Raw genomic sequence first — 23,166 nt, 5'->3', positions numbered from 1 at the left:
TAAAGTTGTAATACATAAATATATTTACAAAAAACAAAACTGGTATCAAATTGCTAAGCGAGTAGTTTCAAGAATATAGAGTTTAGCGTTTTAAGTAAAAGTAAAAGTAAAAAAAAATTTAGTAATAATAATAATATAGCATCTGTACAGACTAAATAAACGTTTGAATATTTAAAATATAACATTAAGTCTAATCAATAACAATAAACAACTTAAGTATTTGTTAGATACAACTAAAAATTATTAAGCATGAACAGATAGGCGTAGTTTTCTCACAGTAGTCATTTGTTTTGTTACCGTTTATTTGTCCTTGAGACCATTCATTTTGTAGGTCTCGCGCATAAAGTTTGGATAGTATTTAAAATAGTCTGTCTGTCCTTTAAAATAGACTTTAAAACAAGTGATCATATAAAAAATGGTCTATTTAAAAATAAAATAACATAAACTATTATTAATACACATAAAATAGTGATAATTAATGATACTCGACAAAAATGATTTGTTGTGTTGGCCATGTTTGGTATATTTTGTAAGTGTGATGGTGAAAAAGGTATTCCATTTTTGGCTAATACTCTTCGTATACCTGAAACAAAAAATTAATGATTAATTTCTCTGTTCATGCGCCCGATAGACATTTTATTTTCAAGATATACTTGTAAATACCAATTTCAGATAATTATGTTAACGTGTGAATATTCCCAAATAATTAAGACCAAATTAACATAATACTCCTAAGATAGCTGTTTTTACAAATTGAACCGCTCTATTCGTTCTTCATTAAGTATATTACACAGTACTTACATAGGTTGTTGACTCTGCAGCCGTTACCAAAAACTACTTTAATATTCGACGATTTATGTTCCGGACAAAATTATTAAAATTTTAACTCGTATAACTTATTCAGTTTTTTTTTATTATACTTAGAGAATAATATCGAATAATAAATCCTAGAAATATATTTGTGAAGACATTAGGTAGGTATTTGTAATTACATCAGTAAAATATGTATATACTTTTGGATTTACTCAAAATCTTTAACAAATTAATCTCTCGTTAAAAATGATCATAAATTAGGGATCAAATATAATTCTAATAAATGCGTACAAATTTATCTGAAATTATATAATCCAAACGAATCTTTGACATATTATTCTAAAGAACATTATGTAATTTAACGGTTAGAAGACTCGGAAAGCTATACTGACAAAAGTAAATGTCTCGTTAAAATTGGTAGGAAGCGCATTACCAAAGTATGCGTGGATGAACATGAAATAAAAAATATTAAATGTACCAACATATCGTGAGGTGTTACATAATTTTCAACGTATTATTTTCCTAGGAATATTATGATAATTTACAAACGGCGATGAATAATTACTGTAGATGTGATATGGTTGCGCAACACGATTGTGATGTCGGTTTCCAGGGTGAAGGATGAAGAAAGTGAGGTTATTATTCATAATGGTACATAAAACATAATAGTAATACGACGTGCTTTATGTATTGTATGAGGTCTATATAAAATGCACCTTGATATGTGGGTTCGACTTTTTCAAAAACTTACAATAAACGAACTGCCTTAAATTGTCAATGGTGTTGGTTTAAAAAACAGATTACAAGACAAGATTTCGACGATATGATTTTCTAAAGAATATGTGCACGTTCAAATCACTACCATAAACTTGCATCAATAGACCGAGAGTCTGTGAAGAGTGGCTTATTTTTGAGTAGTGACTTCTTATCTGTAAAAACTGTTGTGATATTTTTATAAGCCGGCCTATACACATACATTTTTATGCGTGTAAATCGATTTTTACTTTTTATGTCAAGTTTACGTTTTTATTCATATTTAAAATAGTCTGCTGCATTAGTCATAATAAAACTTGTCAGTTGAACAACATGCAAATGTTCGAGACACGAGTATAAGATTAAAAATACAACGGGGCTTGAATATTAGATGAAAGGGAATGACGAAACATTTTTTTCAACTCGAGAATAATCATTCTACTTATTTATAAACACTGAGCTAATTTTAAGCTGTGGTATCAATGCAACTTGGAGTGCGTTTTATGAAAAGGCAGTATAGATTTAGGTTCGCAAGTCAAAGAACTGACAATTGCACGAGTCACAAAACGTGGGAAAGTTGTGCAAATCTCAATATTTCAAGGCTGCCTGGAAATGTAAACATTGTGTTGGTTCAAGTGACGGGTGTGTAAGCATATTGTTTATAAAGTCGTCGTCGTACCAATTATCACGGTGATTTATACGTTTTTAAATTGGATTTATGTACTTCTCGAGGTATGCGAATGTACTCTAATTATGGGTGTGCTAGACACATTCCAGAGAAGCCTGGAGGTACATATGACTAGAGTAAATATACTTGTAACCACTACAAAGATCCTACGATAACTCTAAACCTAAATGTATACAGAATTATGAACGGTTAACTTACTGCTGAGGTAGCTATACAATTAAATACATGTAAATTAATTATAATTAAATAAATTAAATTAATGGCAGCTTAAAAATAACTGCACGTTGCTATTAAGTGTCATAATAGTATTTAATTTGAAAAAATTAATGCTGGTTGATTTAAAAAATTAGAGCAGTAGAAGTTATTGCAATTACTCATGTTTTATCATACGTTTTAACTAACCACATTATCGTTAAATAAAATAGATGGTTTGTAAGTCGATTTCTAACCACAATGTTCATAGATTAATCATACAAGAAAGTCCCGTTATAATTATACATCGATCTCCGTTTTAGATAATGATAAGCAATTTCACATTATCTTGAACTATTTTTGTATCAAAAACAATTGTGTTAACTTAAATCAACACCATGTATTTTACTTTATTACTATCATTGGCACAATTTGGGGGTCTAGAGGGACCATAAAAATCTCCCTCCCAAAAAATATTATGAAAATTATACGTAAATGTATGTAGAAATATTTTTTTAACAGGGGAAAAATTAAGTTAGATCCACAAACATTTTGTTCAAACTGCATCTGTAATCATAGACTAGATTGTTTAGCATAGCAATGAAAAAAAATTTTAGTTTTTGATAAGAATGAGTTGGTTACAACCTAATATTTGTACAATAAAAATAAAAAAATTGGAAACGCGATTTATATATTTTGTATTTTGAGACAATTTTTGAATTATAGTTTTTCGTGTATATATATAACACACCTTTAGATTAAGAATAACAGAAATAAAGTATCCTGCAGACACTAGTTAAGTTTGGCTGGACAAGATCATTTTATTTAAAGGAACATTATACAAGGTAACACAGTATGTAATTTAATATACCAACTCAGGTTATTTATAATTGGACCCAACTAGAAAAACACAGGTATGAAGTACTAACAAATAAATTATTATATAAATTTTAAATACAGAAGCCTTCTGTCTTTACTTAACATTGAGATTTATTAAATATAATTTCTATTAATTATGACAATGTAATTAAAGAAATTTTTTTTTTGCGTTCCACACAAGTGACTGCAATGTTATTAGGCTGGTTGGGTTAAGCTAACCGTTACAAGCACAACAGGTATTGGAAAGGGGCGACGTGTATTGCTGCCGGTCATTTGAACAGTTCCGGATTTTACAAAGGATAGGACGACGTCGGAATCGAACTCAACGATAACCTAAATAATAATATTATATACCAACCGACCGTTTTGTCCGACATTCTCTTATTCTTTATTCTCTTGCGTGAAATTTCCTACTGTTCCCCACTTTTTATCAGTATAATAAGTAGCGATTATTAAGCATGCTTCACAATATGCCGGCACAATCCGTGCAACGTACATGAAGATCGATAATGATAGACGTCCATGACGACCTCCTATGTAAAATTTCAATTTTTATTATTTCACTATTTTTCGCATGTAAACAAAAACTTATTATTGTCATAATTATTATTTTTTTACTTTGAGATTAAAATGCCCCACACATGGTAGTTTTATTTTTAATGTCGTTACATTTTGGGATGTTCAACTGTTATGTCTAATTGTTATTTAAAAACTTGAATACAATTGTGAGAACAACCTGCTCGTTCACGAAAATGTTGTTGCTAACATCGACTAATAATCACAATGGCAAATTCATTAACAACAATGTTAAAATAGTAATATGTTTCCCATAAACATTAATTCGTCTTTTAATTAATTACTTACAAAGCGAAAACGTCAATTGTTATAAAAGCACAAATCTCAATGTTGTCAGCTGTATCGGTTTTCAATTATTGCAGTGGGCGTGTGTGGGTTAATCTGTACATTTTGAATTTGAACAGTTCACATCACATCGAAAGATGTATTTTACTATGATACATTAGTATTTTATCACGATTTAAAATTTAATTGGGTAACCTCTATACAAAATATATATTTCAAGACATTTTTTTATAGGTGGCTTATCAGAGGCGGCGATCTACCTATTATTCCCTTATCAACCTTTCTTAATTTTCATTTCCCCCATTGAGTAACAAAATGAAATATAAGACAAATTATAATCAAAAAAATTAAAGGTTTCAAAAAATATTTAAACATGTAACGAGTCTCAATAAAATAATAGCAAGTACATGTCGTGATAGACGCATCTTCAAATTGTTGACGATAATTATATTTTTGTTACCATTTCTCTATGTCGTGATTGAAAATTGGGCCATGAAAGTAAAATCGTCTTGGAATTTCATAGCCGATTATTTTGATGAACATTTTCGATATGTGATGATTGTAATAAATATGTATTAGAGTTTCAATCAACATGATAAAATTCTTCATACCGAGTTTAACGGTAAACATAGAGATTTGTTTGTGAACCAAATATTTATTGAGCGACGGTTTAATACTTGACCGATTGAAGAATGCTAAATAATACTCATGTTAAATTTTACACCATAAGCGTTCGAAAACGATTGCTAATCTCTTTAGTTAAGATTTATTTGAAATTGCAATGATAAAAATCTAACGGGATGGTACCCTTGGTACCATAAAGGTTCCTGAATGGTAACTTTACGCCGTTGATAAGTCTCTCTCACTTGGGGTTGCTGTTGGCGAACAGGTATTCCCATGTCTACCAATCCTAAAAATTGAAAATGTCTGGCTGTATTATCAATGGTATATATTTCCACCATCACTGAATGACTAGGAACAAATAAAATTTGAACGTATAGTTCAAAAAATAATTAAATTTAAATTAAATTATAATTATTTTTTTTAAATGCCTATACTTTTTATACAGTTACCACCTATATAGTTTTTATATTGCGATTAATAACAACTTATTCAAAATCTAGTCGATATTTTAATCTAGTTAATAATCATAATAATTTAATACATCAAAAAAAATTAATAGCAGATATTTTGTTCAGAATACTGAATAATATTAACTCAAAAAATATACGGCTTTTCTGTATACCAAATAAAAATATCAGGTTTTTCCATACTTACTGATTTGCCCATCACTAATTTTAATCTTATACTATTATTTTTCTTGAATCTAAATTAGATTTATGAAGGGTTGTAAAATATAAAATATCATAACGGTCACTTAGGAATGCCGTTTTATATTTAAGAGAAAATTATAATAAATTAAATACCAAAAATCGTGAAGCATTTACGTTGCAATAAAATAAATTTACTGACACACGACACTACGTTTATAATAATTATTACTCTTGTTGTTGTCCAACACTGGACATTTATGTATTGTAATTTTGCCAGACACGCCGTGGGAGTCTCTGGTCGCCCTTCGGATTCTTTAACAAGTTCTCTCTATAAGTATAAAATAAAATAGAGCTCCTACGCGTGCAAAAATATAAATTGCTTTTGAAAAATTGTTTAGTCTTTTGAATAAAAATTATTAATAGAAATTTTTTTTAAGTAAAAGAAATAATCCATTTGTGGCGTTAAACAATTAATAATTGCAACTTGGACTACACGGAGGAATGTCATTTCCACGAGAGATTTCTCCGAGTTAAGTTCAGGGTTTTCTAACATAAATTAATTAGAAATCTGTGGTGCGCCAGTTTAGGATATTAACCACGACAAGCATTATAAATCAGGAGATAGATGGCTGACGTAGATGGAAAATACTAATAACGATGGTAATATCAAACGGATAAGGTACTTGAATGCAGCACATAGAAAGCAGCAATGGCTGAGAATGCAAAAGTTCTTTAGACTTGCACACTGACTTGTCCGTTAATCATCTCAAATGCACAATGCACATGACACGTATTTACCTTAGATGGAAACAAACGGATTCGATATTCTTATCGAATAAAGAGGAGAAACTGCAGTTTGATTTTTTCGACGATTTCACCGGCGGCGACTTAAAGGTGGAAAATGCATAACATGACATTTTAGGAGAACTTCGAAATTGTTACCTTCGGAAAAACTGCAACAACTAATCGTGTACGTAGCATTTAGTCGTAAATTTCATTTTGTACAAATCAAATAAGGTAAAAATATTCATTCGACTCGATTGTATTTTTTTTCCGTATAAACAAACAATATATTTATTTATGCATATCTGATTTTGAAAATAATTTTAATAATAAATTATTTATTTTCACTCGAAAAAGAAAATTATTTAATGTTACAAGTTGTTACAATGTTGTAAGTTCTTTAAAAATATTTTACTCTTTTAAAACAAGAGTGGAACTATAAAAAGTCGTGCTTTCCAAGTAAAAAAATCGTGCTCTTACATTCGTTTGGGTGGAAACGTAAAGTGCGAATAAAAAGTCAACCATTATTATTTTTTTTACATAAGTATGCATTCTAGTCAAGGATAAATTGAATCCGTTTATTTTTACAACACCTTGACAATTCTCTAAGCACTAAAAACAATCACTACACAAAATCGAATCAATTTAAGACATTGGTAATTTTGCTAACAACAAAATTGAAAGTAAAAATAACAACTGTATTATGCAACTATGTTATTCGTGACATTTAAAATTAAATATTATGGAAAAATGTAAAAAATATTACCAGAAAAATANGCTAAATAATACTCATGTTAAATTTTACACCATAAGCGTTCGAAAACGATTGCTAATCTCTTTAGTTAAGATTTATTTGAAATTGCAATGATAAAAATCTAACGGGATGGTACCCTTGGTACCATAAAGGTTCCTGAATGGTAACTTTACGCCGTTGATAAGTCTCTCTCACTTGGGGTTGCTGTTGGCGAACAGGTATTCCCATGTCTACCAATCCTAAAAATTGAAAATGTCTGGCTGTATTATCAATGGTATATATTTCCACCATCACTGAATGACTAGGAACAAATAAAATTTGAACGTATAGTTCAAAAAATAATTAAGTTTAAATTAAATTATAATTATTTTTTTTAAATGCCTATACTTTTTATACAGTTACCACCTATATAGTTTTTATATTGCGATTAATAACAACTTATTCAAAATCTAGTCGATATTTTAATCTAGTTAATAATCATAATAATTTAATACATCAAAAAAAATTAATAGCAGATATTTTGTTCAGAATACTGAATAATATTAACTCAAAAAATATACGGCTTTTCTGTATACCAAATAAAAATATCAGGTTTTTCCATACTTACTGATTTGCCCATCACTAATTTTAATCTTATACTATTATTTTTCTTGAATCTAAATTAGATTTATGAAGGGTTGTAAAATATAAAATATCATAACGGTCACTTAGGAATGCCGTTTTATATTTAAGAGAAAATTATAATAAATTAAATACCAAAAATCGTGAAGCATTTACGTTGCAATAAAATAAATTTACTGACACACGACACTACGTTTATAATAATTATTACTCTTGTTGTTGTCCAACACTGGACATTTATGTATTGTAATTTTGCCAGACACGCCGTGGGAGTCTCTGGTCGCCCTTCGGATTCTTTAACAAGTTCTCTCTATAAGTATAAAATAAAATAGAGCTCCTACGCGTGCAAAAATATAAATTGCTTTTGAAAAATTGTTTAGTCTTTTGAATAAAAATTATTAATAGAAATTTTTTTTAAGTAAAAGAAATAATCCATTTGTGGCGTTAAACAATTAATAATTGCAACTTGGACTACACGGAGGAATNCGAAACGATTGATTGACCTAACTAGAAAACCACTGAACAATTATTATATTCCGTGCAAAATTCCAACATTCAGTTATATTGTACAAATCACGTTGTGGGCGAGCACGTTTAGGGTGTCTGAGCGAAAACATTTCTATCTCAATTTAAATAGCTCAAAACGTGACATTTGTTTATATTTTTGATGAGAAACTTATACTTAGAATGTTCGCAAATTTTCTTAGAAGTTATGTAACGATTTGATCAGTTATCATAATTGTTATTCTCCAATGTTCAGTCCACTTATCAGTTATTTTATGCTAAAGAATTTAGAATCGATACGAATTTCGTGCTCGGTACGAATCTCATTTACCTAATTTCGATTTTTTGGTAGCATAGAACCGGTGTACTATGCGCTTTGTTTATAAAAATAATAATAAAAAAACTGTATTGTATCATAATCCTAAGGGAATTTATTATGGTAAATTACAGTTAGGTCTAAAAGTTAATGGCGAAGAAGATGACTATAGCTTTTTTTAAGATTTTTGATTTTGGNTTTACCTTAGATGGAAACAAACGGATTCGATATTCTTATCGAATAAAGAGGAGAAACTGCAGTTTGATTTTTTCGACGATTTCACCGGCGGCGACTTAAAGGTGGAAAATGCATAACATGACATTTTAGGAGAACTTCGAAATTGTTACCTTCGGAAAAACTGCAACAACTAATCGTGTACGTAGCATTTAGTCGTAAATTTCATTTTGTACAAATCAAATAAGGTAAAAATATTCATTCGACTCGATTGTATTTTTTTTCCGTATAAACAAACAATATATTTATTTATGCATATCTGATTTTGAAAATAATTTTAATAATAAATTATTGATTTTCACTCGAAAAAGAAAATTATTTAATGTTACAAGTTGTTACAATGTTGTAAGTTCTTTAAAAATATTTTACTCTTTTAAAACAAGAGTGGAACTATAAAAAGTCGTGCTTTCCAAGTAAAAAAATCGTGCTCTTACATTCGTTTGGGTGGAAACGTAAAGTGTGAATAAAAAGTCAACCATTATTATTTTTTTTACATAAGTATGCATTGTAGTCAAGGATAAATTGAATCCGTTTATTTTTACAACACCTTGACAATTCTCTAAGCACTAAAAACAATCACTACACAAAATCGAATCAATTTAAGACATTGGTAATTTTGCTAACAACAAAATTGAAAGTAAAAATAACAACTGTATTATGCAACTATGTTATTCGTGACATTTAAAATTAAATATTATGGAAAAATGTAAAAAATATTACCAGAAAAATATATTGTATACATAGTAATCAACTTAGTATCGTCAATGTTTTTTCTTTGTTTTAATTCATATTTTTACAGAAAAAATCATAATTGGAGCAGTCATAAAAATTGTAATGATTGGTATTTTTTTAATAAATACCTACGGAAAATTGTAAAAATATCTAAAATCTGAAATCAGTTCAGCCACAATCTCATAAAATTTAAGTTTTTTATGATGCCGTCTATTTTTTCATGGATGATGAATTTAGTTTATAGAGTTAACTAATTTTCAATAGTGACTTGACAAATATTAAGTCAGACGTTGTGTCGATTATAAACCAATCAACTATGCATTTATCATATAAATTGTAAAAAAATAAGTGAAAGTAGGGAAATTGATTAAAATTGACAAACCGAAAACGGACGAAGAAAAAATATTAATTGATGATCATAAGAAACCATTTGCTTACTGTAGTAAAACAGTTAATTAGTAAATGGTGACATACGACTATTTATAGACGATCATTTTGATTTATTCAACACGGGTTTTTTAAAGGTAACACTTAGATTCTTTGACACAAAACTTTATCAACAAATACTACGGGACATTTGCAGTAAAATATCAATGAATTGATATATGCCGCCGGAATTCCTCAGGTTCTCTGAATACTGCAATGATTTGCTTGTGCTGAATACCAAAAGTACACACTGGTATGGTTATTTGCGTATAGAAAACGAGGAGGGGAAGAGAATCTGGCAATGAGTCGGGCAATTGACCGCGGAAGGAGCACTGGACTCTTCGGTCAGCAATTATCATTAACAGTCCAATGAAGTAGCAAGCGATCGTTCGAATCTCCACCTAACCCATCACCGAATAAACGGATACCGTTTGTGTCTGTGCTGACACGGTATCTATGAAAGGTATCAAATACAATCGAAACGATTGATTGACCTAACTAGAAAACCACTGAACAATTATTATATTCCGTGCAAAATTCCAACATTCAGTTATATTGTACAAATCACGTTGTGGGCGAGCACGTTTAGGGTGTCTGAGCGAAAACATTTCTATCTCAATTTAAATAGCTCAAAACGTGACATTTGTTTATATTTTTGATGAGAAACTTATACTTAGAATGTTCGCAAATTTTCTTAGAAGTTATGTAACGATTTGATCAGTTATCATAATTGTTATTCTCCAATGTTCAGTCCACTTATCAGTTATTTTATGCTAAAGAATTTAGAATCGATACGAATTTCGTGCTCGGTACGAATCTCATTTACCTAATTTCGATTTTTTGGTAGCATAGAACCGGTGTACTATGCGCTTTGTTTATAAAAATAATAATAAAAAAACTGTATTGTATCATAATCCTAAGGGAATTTATTATGGTAAATTACAATTAGGTCTAAAAGTTAATGGCGAAGAAGATGACTATAGCTTTTTTTAAGATTTTTGATTTTGGGCAATTTTTTTCGGTATTAAGACACGTATGCATGTGTCGGTTAAGTATAGAACACGATATTTTTTTTTATCGGAATGTTCGACACAACACGTTCACGGTCTACTGATAATCCCTAGACCGACACTCGGGTGGTGGCAATGGTTTTTCTTTTGTTTTCTTCTTCATATTATATTTTATAATAAATAACCAGTCTATATTATAAAAATAACAGTGTATATCATAAACAATGAGTTTCTTCTATCAAGAGTTGCTGCAGTTACGACGAGTTTCATTAGTTAGGAGTACTTGCTACCGAAATATTATCAGAATATATTTTCATCAAATAAAAAACATAGATTTTAATTATGTAATCTATGTTTTAATCATTTAATTATTAATATGACATAACATTTATTAATATTTTTGATTGTATGTTGTTTTTACCACATTTCTTACTTCCTTTTTATTCAAAAAGATGAGACATTCTTGAATANAACAAGAGTGGAACTATAAAAAGTCGTGCTTTCCAAGTAAAAAAATCGTGCTCTTACATTCGTTTGGGTGGAAACGTAAAGTGCGAATAAAAAGTCAACCATTATTATTTTTTTTACATAAGTATGCATTCNAAAAGATGAGACATTCTTGAATAAAGACTACGAAAGCTTATACGAATAATATTCAGTTGCCTTAGGTAGTCTACAATCGACTCATCGAGAGGGAATAGATTATTAATACATTACTGTATTTTCGTTAATATGCGAGAAAAAAAATATAGTTTGATATTACTTTAATAAATTATAGNTATATTTTCATCAAATAAAAAACATAGATTTTAATTATGTAATCTATGTTTTAATCATTTAATTATTAATATGACATAACATTAATTAATATTTTTGATTGTATGTTGTTTTTACCACATTTCTTACTTCCTTTTTATTCAAAAAGATGAGACATTCTTGAATAAAGACTACGAAAGCTTATACGAATAATATTCAGTTGCCTTAGGTAGTCTACAATCGACTCATCGAGAGGGAATAGATTATTAATACATTACTGTATTTTCGTTAACATGCGAGAAAAAAAATATAGTTTGATATTACTTTAATAAATTATAGGCATGTTTCTTATTTTGTGCCGTGTTGTTATTAATAATTTCAAGATATCTGTACATTTTTTATTTGAAATATACGCAATAATAATGTTACTATGATTTAGAATATTTTCTCGAATAGAATATTTTGTTTACTTATAAACATAATCAAGTTAACTTATAATCAATACTGTTTTTTTCAAAAATATTATTTACAAGTATATGGCTTGTTTATAATTTTCTGTTTTTTTGGCCATTCTTTGTGTTCTTCATTTTGTATGGCGATTAATACGTGTTCAGTAATATAATATTCCATCTTCCATTAAATTTTGTTTATTTAATAACAATATCATCATTGTATTGTGTGACGCGCACATGAGAGACGACACACTATTACAAACAATGAGCCCATCGCAAAACACAATCGCCGGAACTGTTATCCGACTTCCTCCAGCCAGTTCCTCGACTGACTGGGCTAAGATGTGGTATATGATTGTCGTTTGTACATAAGAGACGTATTTAGATCAATAAAGATATACATCGTGTAAAACATTATGGCTCTCCAATATAACCAACTAATGTGTCGATTGGTAAAAACTCGACTCAACTCAACAAAATGAACTACACATTAAAAAACTAGTTCATGACTTGAAAATACTACCAAGAATTCAAAGCAAACCGTGTAAATATAGAAAATTAAGGTAAGTATAATTAATCTTTGAGCGTCGTTGAAAAAAACGTAGCCAGGTAATTCAATAATATGTATTCAGTGTGTATGTACGGATTAACAAATAAAATACTTCTTATACTTCCTTTTTGTTTACTAGAACATAAGATGTCGAGTAATCAGACAATGGGTAACATTCATCAAGGTCAACTTAAACGTATAATAATTGAATGAGAAGCGTATTTTTTGAATTTGTATTGTGAGAACTACACGCGCAGTCGCATGATTTAGAAAATAAAAAATAAACCAGAAAAAGTCTTGCTAAAATTTTTATGACCTTGATCAATTAACTGAAAATGTTGCATAAAAGGAAGGATTATGAAAAATGGTCATATGCCTTATGTTAAGTTTATATTCTTTTATAAGGTTGAAATTCTATGTAAATTCATAACATTGACGATTTAAAATAATATTTTCTCCATTTGTATTTACCAGACATATTTTATAGTATTTTACTACATAGCAATTTTTATATCCTTCTAATTTTTGAACTTAACATGGTACAGATTGTGGTGACCCTCATTCACATGTTAGGTAGTTAAAGACGGTTATTGACTAGGCCAATAATGGACGGGCGAGTATTATGGCCGACTTGCACTACAGACCACCAATGAGAAAAATCACAAGAAAAATCTCGTTGGCTGAAAATCGAATTCGGGACCCCGTGCGCCAAAAAATACGTTTCTACCCACTAGGCCGGATCGACTCCCTAAAGTATTTTATTTTAAAAATTAAAATAATAATAAACTCAAGTGGGTCAATTGATTTGGAGAGTTAAATCATCTCCAATTATTATTATAATAACAACTTAATTTTAATTAATAAATTAAATGAATTTACATAAATGATTTTTGCAAACATTTCAATCAAATGTTTGCATTCTCCGAATAATTACTGTTTGAATATCCACAAATATGATTGAAATATCCTTTATTTTATTATCCTAAGATTTTTCACGTCATGTGTAAAGTGTTAAACTATGAGTACCGTGTAAGATTGTAAAGGTTAATTTCACAAATCATTTCTAAGCGTTTACAAAGTTCTAATGGATATATAAAATTATTTAATGTATTTTTGAGCATTACTGTTTTTATTGTGCTAATTATACAACAACTAACGACGGAAAAGAAACGTCTAGCCTTAAACACATTGTATTTATTAAACGGTTTTTAATGTGTCTTTTTCAACAATGTTTTTTTTAAGTGTCTAATAATTAGTACATATTTAATAAAAAAAAAAATAGTAAATGACATTTTTACAGAAAAAAAACTTGATCAATCAACACGTCATACATACTAAATCGTTTCACAATCTTGATTTGTCAATGACATTTCATTTGTCATTACAATAGTACTCGACTTACAGAAACTAAAGTAGTGATCTGAAAGAGCAGGCGATAGCAATAGAATGGCTTAGCGTGCACGAATTTAGTGGAAAGTCGCGGAGAACAGCGATAGCGAAAGGCGTATTACAATGATTATAACAATAAATGTTAAGGAACAGTCACGATGTCGGAAGATTTCGTCAATCGTGTTGATGCATATTGATTTACCCACAAGTAACACACATCCAAATAGAGCGCCTAAGTAGTACTGATGTTGCACACAGCAACGGTGACGGCATAATGTGTAATGCTTAGTATGCAAAGAGGAGCAATAGCAGTACATCTACGAATTTCCTAGTGACGGCCAAGCGTGACCGGGTTCGTGCGGGCAGCGTCGCAAATACAGGAGTAGGTGTTACGCGCGGGGAAGACTCACGTGTAATGCATCCGAGTGTATGTACAGGTGCTCCTTCCACACATACGAATAATCCAACGGATACCTTGTCTGTAGCATATTTCACGCGTACAATTCTGGTAGGGTTCGTTAACAAACAATAGCCAATTGAACGCTTTAAGAAGTATTTAAATCATTTTTTAATCTTATTCAAACGTACATCTACTGAATGAAACATTTCGTGCAATAATGTATCGGCGGGATAAAACAATAAATAATAGATCTTATAAGATAAAATTAATGAAACATAAACCAATTTATTAAAGTCTACTTGAGGTGTTTGAATCGATATCAGGTTTTCTAAATCGTCACTCGAAACCAACTGTCTATTATGAAAAAAATCAGAATGCATTTGATAGATTACACAATCGTTTTGGTATAGTTTGTTATACATTACCGTTTCACGGAGCCTGTTTGGCATTCTACTTGGATATTAAATTCGTACAAAGAAATGAAGCGTTAAGAACAGTATTACACAATATTTTTTACGCTTTACTGCAGTAGACTGCATGACATACCTACAAAAGTATTTAGCTTTGAACTTTATAAGCTACTGATAGAATATTAGAAGAGAGTAAATATTTAGTACCAAATAATGTTATTATAGTACCATAAAGCCGAAAAAAATTTCAAACGGCATTTAAACGGCTGAGTAATTACCTTTTATGGGATTGCGTGTACTGCATGACAAAGCAGATACGCTCTTAAAAAATCACTGTCGGCATTGTGCTTATATAAAAATAATATTGTAATAATAGCGATGAACCGTTACTAAACATACAGTAAACAAATTTTTTTTTTATTGACTATTTCCAGCATTAGACTAAGATACAGTGACATCGGTATTCCAAAGCTGATCATTGGTTTTAAACCTGTTCTGATATCACAAGAATAACACTACAAATAATGTTTCGAATTGTTTTTACAATGCGAATATCTTTCATTTATTTATAAGGATATAGACTGCGACATGCTTTTGAAAAAGAAAGTCTTTGGTCAGTAACTTCAAGTGGTAAGATTTTATCTAGTAAACATTCAATAAATTTATGTCATCACGTTGAAACAATTTAAAATCTTTTTCATTCATGATAGTGGTTACAAAACAAAAACCGCACTCATTTCATTAAATTGTATTACCGGTCGTTTTTTTTATAACTTCTCTAGAACTTTAACTATTTTTGAGAAAAAAAACATTGAGATTCGATTTCTATTGTTGAATCGCTTTCTCGGGCGTTTTTATCTCAGCCATAATCCAAGCAGCTATTAAAGAACCATCCAAACATAACTGAAACCACAATGTCCACTGACACAATTGTAACAAATGTAATCGTTATTAATCTGTCTGTAGCTAAAGCTGATGATTATGATAAGATTTTTTGTATGCAACTGAGATACAGATAACACAGGAGCAAACTTATGCATATATAAAAGTAGGTGGGAGTATAAGTGGCACAACAGGCCATAGCGTTGAAAGTACCGGGATTTTGGTTCCCCGGGGGGCAGCGACAAGCTAGCAGGTTACCAGTGTGACGGTTTTCGGGGTCAATCGCGGTTATCTTCAAATGGTCATCATTTATCTGATGTGTGGTTGTAATAAACCGAACACCGTCGAACGTATCCATCCATTGATCAATAAATATAATTAGATTTACCGCAATTATTACTTCCAAACGATCGAAAATTAATAAATAGATAGATCGATGGAAGGTAATTATTATATAGAAGGTTAATTATTACACGGTACAATAGTAGATAAATAAAATAATGAACTAATTCGATTATCAATAAACAACATACGAAAATTGTATATTGTAAATAAACAAAAGTTTTTAACAGTACTCAAACGTTTAAATGTTAAAACTTCTAAACTTATTTAGTAAGAATTAGTGTCGTATGCATTCTTTTTAAGAACTACCAAATTACTCTACTTATGCTAGAGACTTGTTCTATCCTATGGTTAATATTGATTCTGTATGGTTTAGATAGAAATTAACAGTATTATTTATACGGTTGTGCACAAAAAATAATATGTGTTGGAATATAACCAAGATTTTTAAAATTCCCGTTTAGAATATTTTAATATAATACACGTATTGCGGTGTCCGCCTATCAATTGCTGGCACGCCTATATGCCGTTCAGAATGCCGCATTCCGTAGTCGCACTACTTCCATGAAACCGCTGATAGTCTCTACCATCAAATTTATTACTCTGTTTTTTTAGCTGTTACTCATTTACTCACATAGGTATCAACTAATAGTGTGCAGACTAATGTGATGGCGAAATAGAAAAAAAAACATGATGAGCCATATTTTGTGAAATGCTTTATTACTATGAGCTATGAAAAGACCCCCACAGCGAAAGTGCCACAGATGATGCGGTTCCCTAGTAAAATTGGGAGGTATTTGTTAGAAAAAGACCACAAGTCTGCTCAGTATTGTAGCGTCATTTATGACGTCTTTTTAATGAAACATAACGGCTTTGGCAAGTCCTCGGAAACTTAAGACACGTATGGTCGACTGTGAGAATTATTACTGTGGGAGAATTACTCAATTTTTCCAATAATGTTTACTTTAGTTCCTGTGTATTTTCAGAGAGTTTAAATGCATTTGAATTGTTGTGGCACAAATTTAATTATAAACTATTTCGAAACAATTACCTTGTAACCTGTCCATAGATAATGTTGAGTCTATCAAATAAACAAAGAAATTATATTTAGTGTAACGAAACACGTAAAAGTTATTAAAACAGTTTTATTTAATTTTTCATATAGTAATATCCTATTTTAGTCAATATTTATAAAATTAAGAAAGAAATTTTATAGTAAAACTATAATTTTAACCATTATGTGTTTCAACATTTTTAACTAAATTAATTAATGTAGCAATAGTCTAAAACATACTTAACAAAAAAATGTTATACTCATCTACATAATTTTTGTATTTAGATTTTTTGTCTACTCTATTTTTAAGAATTACTAAAATTAATCACAAATAAGAAGGTACAATTTTCCCGTTAGTTAATTTTTATTGTTTAAACAACTAATATTTTTTCCTACATATAAAACTAATTAACAGCAAAACCGCATGTTTCACGAAACAAATCTTCATGTTGACAATATTTACATGCAGATGACACAACATTTGAGTGTTAAATTAATTTTCAGGTTACCTTATTTTAAATTTTAATTTATTCATTAATAATGCAAAATTTAAATATTTTTTTAATAAAACTAATATTGTTTAACATAGTTACTGACTAGAAAATTATTGTTGAACTATGTTGGTCAAGTTAATAACAACAGGTTTTTGGGAAATTTAGTAAATGTCAAATCGTTTAAAAGTTAACTGGTTGTATTTATAATACTTGTATTCTAATTAAAGCATCTTTTTATTAATGTAGTATTAACTGAATTATTATTACATATTTTTAGAGTCAACTTACTATAAAAATACATTAATAAACTACAATTTTATAACGGTATATTTAAATTTGGTAATGTTATTTTGGTGTCAATTAAATATAATTATATGATTTGTTAACATATACCATGTTAATATATGTCAAAATAACTAAAACGTCAAGACCGATAATAATTATTGTGTTAATCCTAAGGCGTTATACAAAAACAAAAGTATAATTGAATATGTATAACACGATCTCTTCGTGGCTTTTGTTGAATAAACCATGAAGAAGAAAACAATGGATTTTGTTGCTGTCAAAAGTATTGTGATTAGTGGGTGGTATTAGAACAATATATTATTCGTTGTCGGTGAATTCTACTACCTATTACTGAATAAAAAGAAAAAGAAAAATTGAGCGACATTTACCTGATCAATTATCTTTTGGTTTTGATAGGTCGCTGTTGTATTTTGTTTTGATGAACCACCTGATCCACCCTATCTAGTTCATCTCCAGACAGCTCTAAGTCCTGCATCATCTGCATGATTTCTCTCTCCTTTTTTATATCCGTTTTGGGAACTCCGTCGACACCATTAGGTATCATTGGAGGTGCAGCAAATTTCAAATTAGCTAACGACCCATACGATCTGGACCTATGCTCTTGGCGAATTGAATACGAAAATGCTCTTTCATTCAAATGACCTTTTCGTCGATAAATACCAGTATTATACACAGAATCTTCGGTGTCGTCTGTTTCATCGTGAGACAACCCATTACCGTTAACTTGGTTTCCGTTGACTCGATTACCGTTTACAGCAATTGGAGGTATAACACCGTTTATTGAATTTTTTTTCTTATTCTTTTTATCTTTTTTATTCTTAGTTGGCATAGGACCATTGTTATTGGCGTACTGTTGCATCAGATATGCTTCGTGTGGAAAGTGTTCCGGTTGGTAAGACGCAACTGGACTTAAGGGCCGGGTGGAAGGCATATAAATGGGTTCTTCCATAGCTAATGGTATCGGTACGGCTTGCATATGCTTAGGTTTCTTACCTCCTGTATGGATATACATAGGCATAGGCATGAAGTTAGATGGCATCATCCCAGGTCTAGGTAATGGTATCATACCTGGCTTCATCTTATGCATTTTCTTTGAATGTGGAAGGGTAGTAGGTACCATCATTATAGGTGGTGGTGGTGGAGGTGGATGATGTAACATTACAGGGTGAGGATGATGAAATCCGTTTATAGGCCTCATCATAGTACCACCATTTGAATAAATATGGTTGGGTGGTGGAGGAGGTGGCGGTATAGGAGACATAAATCCCTTAAATGGGCCTCTGCTAACGATGGTACCATTCAACGACACAGAAGAGCGACCATTCGTGGGTCTCATCATTGGTCCCTCTCCATTAATAGATGGGGAATAAAGGTCTTCTCGACTTCCGACTCTACTACCCGTCGGTGTTCTTTTTCGCCGTGGTCTTTCTTTGTTTTTCTTTGAGGATTTTTCGTCTCTTACAGGTGGTGGTGGAGGAGGTGGTGGTGGGGCACCCACTATCTGACGAGGTCGGTTGGACCGAGAACTTCGCATCGTATTACCACCGTTGTACAAATCATCTTTATCATTCGATAAGTCTTTGGTGCTACCCACCCACACTTTGTGATTTTCATCTCCATTGCATTCAGACAAGTCATCAATAGAATTAGTAGTCGCTTCCAAAGTCGTTATGCCATTCGAGTGGGCACTATTTAAAGTTAATGTACTGCCAGCATTATTGGTCATGCGCCTCCAACCTTCGACTTTTTCGATCGTGTTATTTCCCATTGATTGATTTGTGCGCACCGTGCCATATATACTACCGTTAGTAGTGCCTCCATTGGTTTCTATTGCCTGTTTAGCGTAAGAAGAGTCAGCATACGCATGGAAACAACACCTTACGAGGGCATTAGCTGCCATTTCACGTTTACAAATAAATGTGTGGCACTCAAGAACTTTTATACCAGATGTTCGGCGTAGTATAGCAGCGAATAAAGGTGGATGGTTTGGGTTCGGTGATCGAGCAAAAGGTGAGTCCAACGGCAAAAACCTAGGTTGAGTTGAATTGTTTGACTTTTCAGGTACAAGTACAAACCTAACAGCTGCACAATAGTGCAAAGACTCTATTGGAAAAAACCTTGTAATTTTCTTGTGGTTTTCATCAACGTTTTCTAACAAAAGGCCATTACTCCATACACTTAGCCATGAATCTATCCCTCGAGCACCGATTGCCCCTTGCTCGGGATAAAGTTCCTTTAAGGGTTCCTGGATTCCCTGCAGTCCATCTTTCGTAATATGTGGTACTGCTGAGCCCAGGTACAATACTCTACATCTACAAATTGGCGTCGAATCTGACGATCTAGGCCGCATCATTATACTCATTTTGAAAACTTAAGGTAATCAATGATGAAAATATATTATGTTAATTTGCAAGACGTCAAATATATAATTAAGTTCACACGAGTATCAGAAATAGTACGTTATCTCGTGTATAACAGGTTACATTACTGATTCTGTGATAATGATTGTGATATTCATTATCTAAGATAGAAATTTTTAAAGAAAGGGATTTGAAAAAAAAAACCGGTTTAGAAATTATATTGTTAACGAATCATCGTTTGAACATAACTGTATCACAGCGATCAACCCGCACAGATGCGCACTACGCAAACAACAACAAACATTACGATAAATTAAAATTTATAAAACAAACAATCTCGATTATTAAAAAAACGAACGAATTACGGAAACCGAACTAGATACTGACAACAACGTACGCTGGTGGCCCACAGACTGACGGTGTGGTTGTAAGTGACCTGTTGTGCAGGTTACACGATATCTCCCACCATTGACTTTTGCAGCGGCGGTGTTCTGGTATCCACTAAGATAGCGCATACTCCCCTCGGGTATACAACAAGGTACCGGTTCACCTGCTGTTGATACCGTGTGTCGTTTACTTTTACCCATAGGCATGTTGAGGTAAAAGAAGAATATACCATGCGCAGACGACCGACGTTTTTTTCTAGAGGTACAGGTAACCACTCTATATACCTACATATATTGTAAATTCTTACACTAAAAATACTTGCACTCATACACAATCATCAGAAAAATCTATGAAAAGGTACAATAACATATAGTAATGAAACTCTACGTAGGTGCTAGCTAAAACATCTGTTTATTTGTATCCAAATTGCATTTTTTCACAGTTTCTGGTTTACTTCAATAAACTGCACTGACACTATAATAAAAAGCTACACATACCTTCTCAAATAAATATAACTAAAACTCTTACGTGTAATTATTGTATAAACAATACTCTGATTTTTTATCAAATGTTTGATTTTTTAGAAAGAAAATTTTTTAATATTATTTGAAATAATTAAATAAATTTGAAGATCAGTATAGATAAATTATGTATTGAAAATAATCACGATATAGCATCTATTAGGAAAGTTAATGTATGCTGTAAAAAAAAATTTAAAGAATTATTTGTAAATAATTAATAAAAGAATGATGTTTTAATGAATTAGCAACATATTTTAAAAATTACAGTCAAAATAATTGTAAATGTGTACGAAAATAATATAATATTATTTAATTTACGAACTTCATTAGCAAATTGTCATTTTTAATGTAATTATTTTAATTATATTTAAATATCATTTTATTTACTAATTCATAATTATTCATATTTATTTATTTATTATACGAAAAATATTTTCATTTTTAAACTTACATATAAAGTTAAAGAATAAATATATTTATTTTGAAAAACAAAATATACAACATATAGATGTAATCTGTGTCATGATAACAAATAAAAGAAAATGAGAAATTATCTTAGTAAAAATGATTTGCCGTTAAACATAAAAAAAAACATTTTAAGATTTAATTAAATTTTTATTATTACATTTCTGGAATTAAACATTACTTATCATTTACTCTAAAATAATTATTCAACGTTTTCATTCATGAATAAAACGTTACGTATAATTGTTTTATGTTGATATTTTTTAATATATAGTGTATTATATTCAATTTTAAACTATTATTGTAATATTATTAGTAATTGCTATAAAAATTCCACGCGGTACACATTTATTACGTAATTTTACATTAAATTTGTCCTACTTTGTACACTTTAGGGCAATGATTTTAATTTCGAAAGCCACATTCACATTTCATTTATCAAATATATTATACAATCGTCATAAGTTATAATAAAATCATAGCATATTTGTATAATTGTTTTTCATCCAAAATTTTGCTCAGGAGATTTATAATTAGGTGTCTAAATATAATGTTTAAGAAAAACAAAATAATATATAGGTACTTAAAAAATTTCAGTTATCATCTGGCACACCAAAAATTAGACTATTGCAGCTCTTTATCTGTCGAGCAAATGCAATGTAATACACAAGTATTAAGTGACAAAATTATAGATTTATCTAATTAACTATACAATTTTTACTGTATGACTGACTGTATTACTTTTTACTTTATTGACTAATTGCAGAATTTATTTGAATAATTTATCATATTTCGATGACTTTATTAAAAAATTAAATATTCATTTAGTGTGATGAATGCATAATTACTTTATTTTAATAGTATGCATTTGTAGTTAAAGTGTATAACTTTACTTCAAAAAATTCGCATAATCTTTTGGACTACATGATTTTCTCTTAAAATGTATTATGACCAATTTACTTAGTACCTCAAAATATTTAGTTTTTTTCTGACAAATTTTAGTAATTGTTATATTTATATTTAAATTTATAAGTATGTTAAATTTATCATACTTATAAATTTATAAATTTGACTACATTCATTAAAAAAAATCAAATTTTTCTAAATGGAAAAAAAAGTAAAATGCTTATTTAATCCGTATTTTTAAGGAATATTTTATAGTATTGAATAATTTCATAATTAAACATTATTTCTGCCATAAAAAAAATATTCTTAGGATACTTGTATCAAGTTGATTTATTCTTTAACTATACATTATATGTCATGGTAGTATGGTTGTTGTAATATGAACTGATGTTTTATAAATATGGTGAATGATTGGTTGTATTTAAATTTTTTTAGGGACAGTAACTAATGTAGTAACTGTAAAAGAAATATAATTTATAACTTTATTTCTCATATTATCTTCTACATGCAATAATTTTGAAGAAATAATGTTAAATATAATTACATTAAAATTTTGTTAATTGATATAACAATTAAAAATGTTTTAGCTTCGATGCGAAGATGAGAAGGTATTGGTTTTACTATGATGTGTTTTTTTTTTTTTTTTTTTTTT

General features: G+C 30.0%; 1 protein-coding gene across 8 annotated transcripts; it reads right to left on the bottom strand.

Moving 5' to 3' along the window:
- Positions 1-20,676, bottom strand: LOC126906870 (uncharacterized). Of its 8 annotated transcripts, XR_007704371.1 has the most exons (6): positions 18,244-20,676; positions 17,073-17,102; positions 4,190-5,096; positions 3,944-4,096; positions 3,684-3,858; positions 1-583 (listed from the first exon to the last, which is right to left on the bottom strand). XR_007704371.1 is itself a non-coding variant. In XM_050687780.1 (3 exons), exon 1 carries the CDS (start codon positions 20,235-20,237, stop codon positions 18,252-18,254), a length of 1,986 nt encoding a protein of 661 aa, XP_050543737.1. In that variant the 5' UTR covers positions 20,238-20,676; the 3' UTR covers positions 1-583; positions 17,073-17,102; positions 18,244-18,251. The 8 variants fall into 8 exon arrangements, 4 of the variants coding, with proteins under 4 accessions (XP_050543737.1, XP_050543736.1, XP_050543739.1 ...); XR_007704370.1 differs by lacking the exon at positions 17,073-17,102; XR_007704372.1 differs by lacking the exon at positions 17,073-17,102 and having other exon boundaries at positions 3,688-3,858.
- Between the last annotated feature and the right edge of the window lie 2,490 nt (positions 20,677-23,166).

Source organism: Daktulosphaira vitifoliae, unplaced genomic scaffold, assembly GCF_025091365.1.
Source record: "Daktulosphaira vitifoliae isolate Bord-2020 unplaced genomic scaffold, ASM2509136v1 Scaffold_5, whole genome shotgun sequence".
In the NCBI taxonomy this organism is placed as follows: Eukaryota; Metazoa; Arthropoda; class Insecta; order Hemiptera; family Phylloxeridae; genus Daktulosphaira; species Daktulosphaira vitifoliae.
Note: the sequence above shows the minus strand (reverse complement) of the source record. Positions and strands in the feature narration are given on the sequence as shown.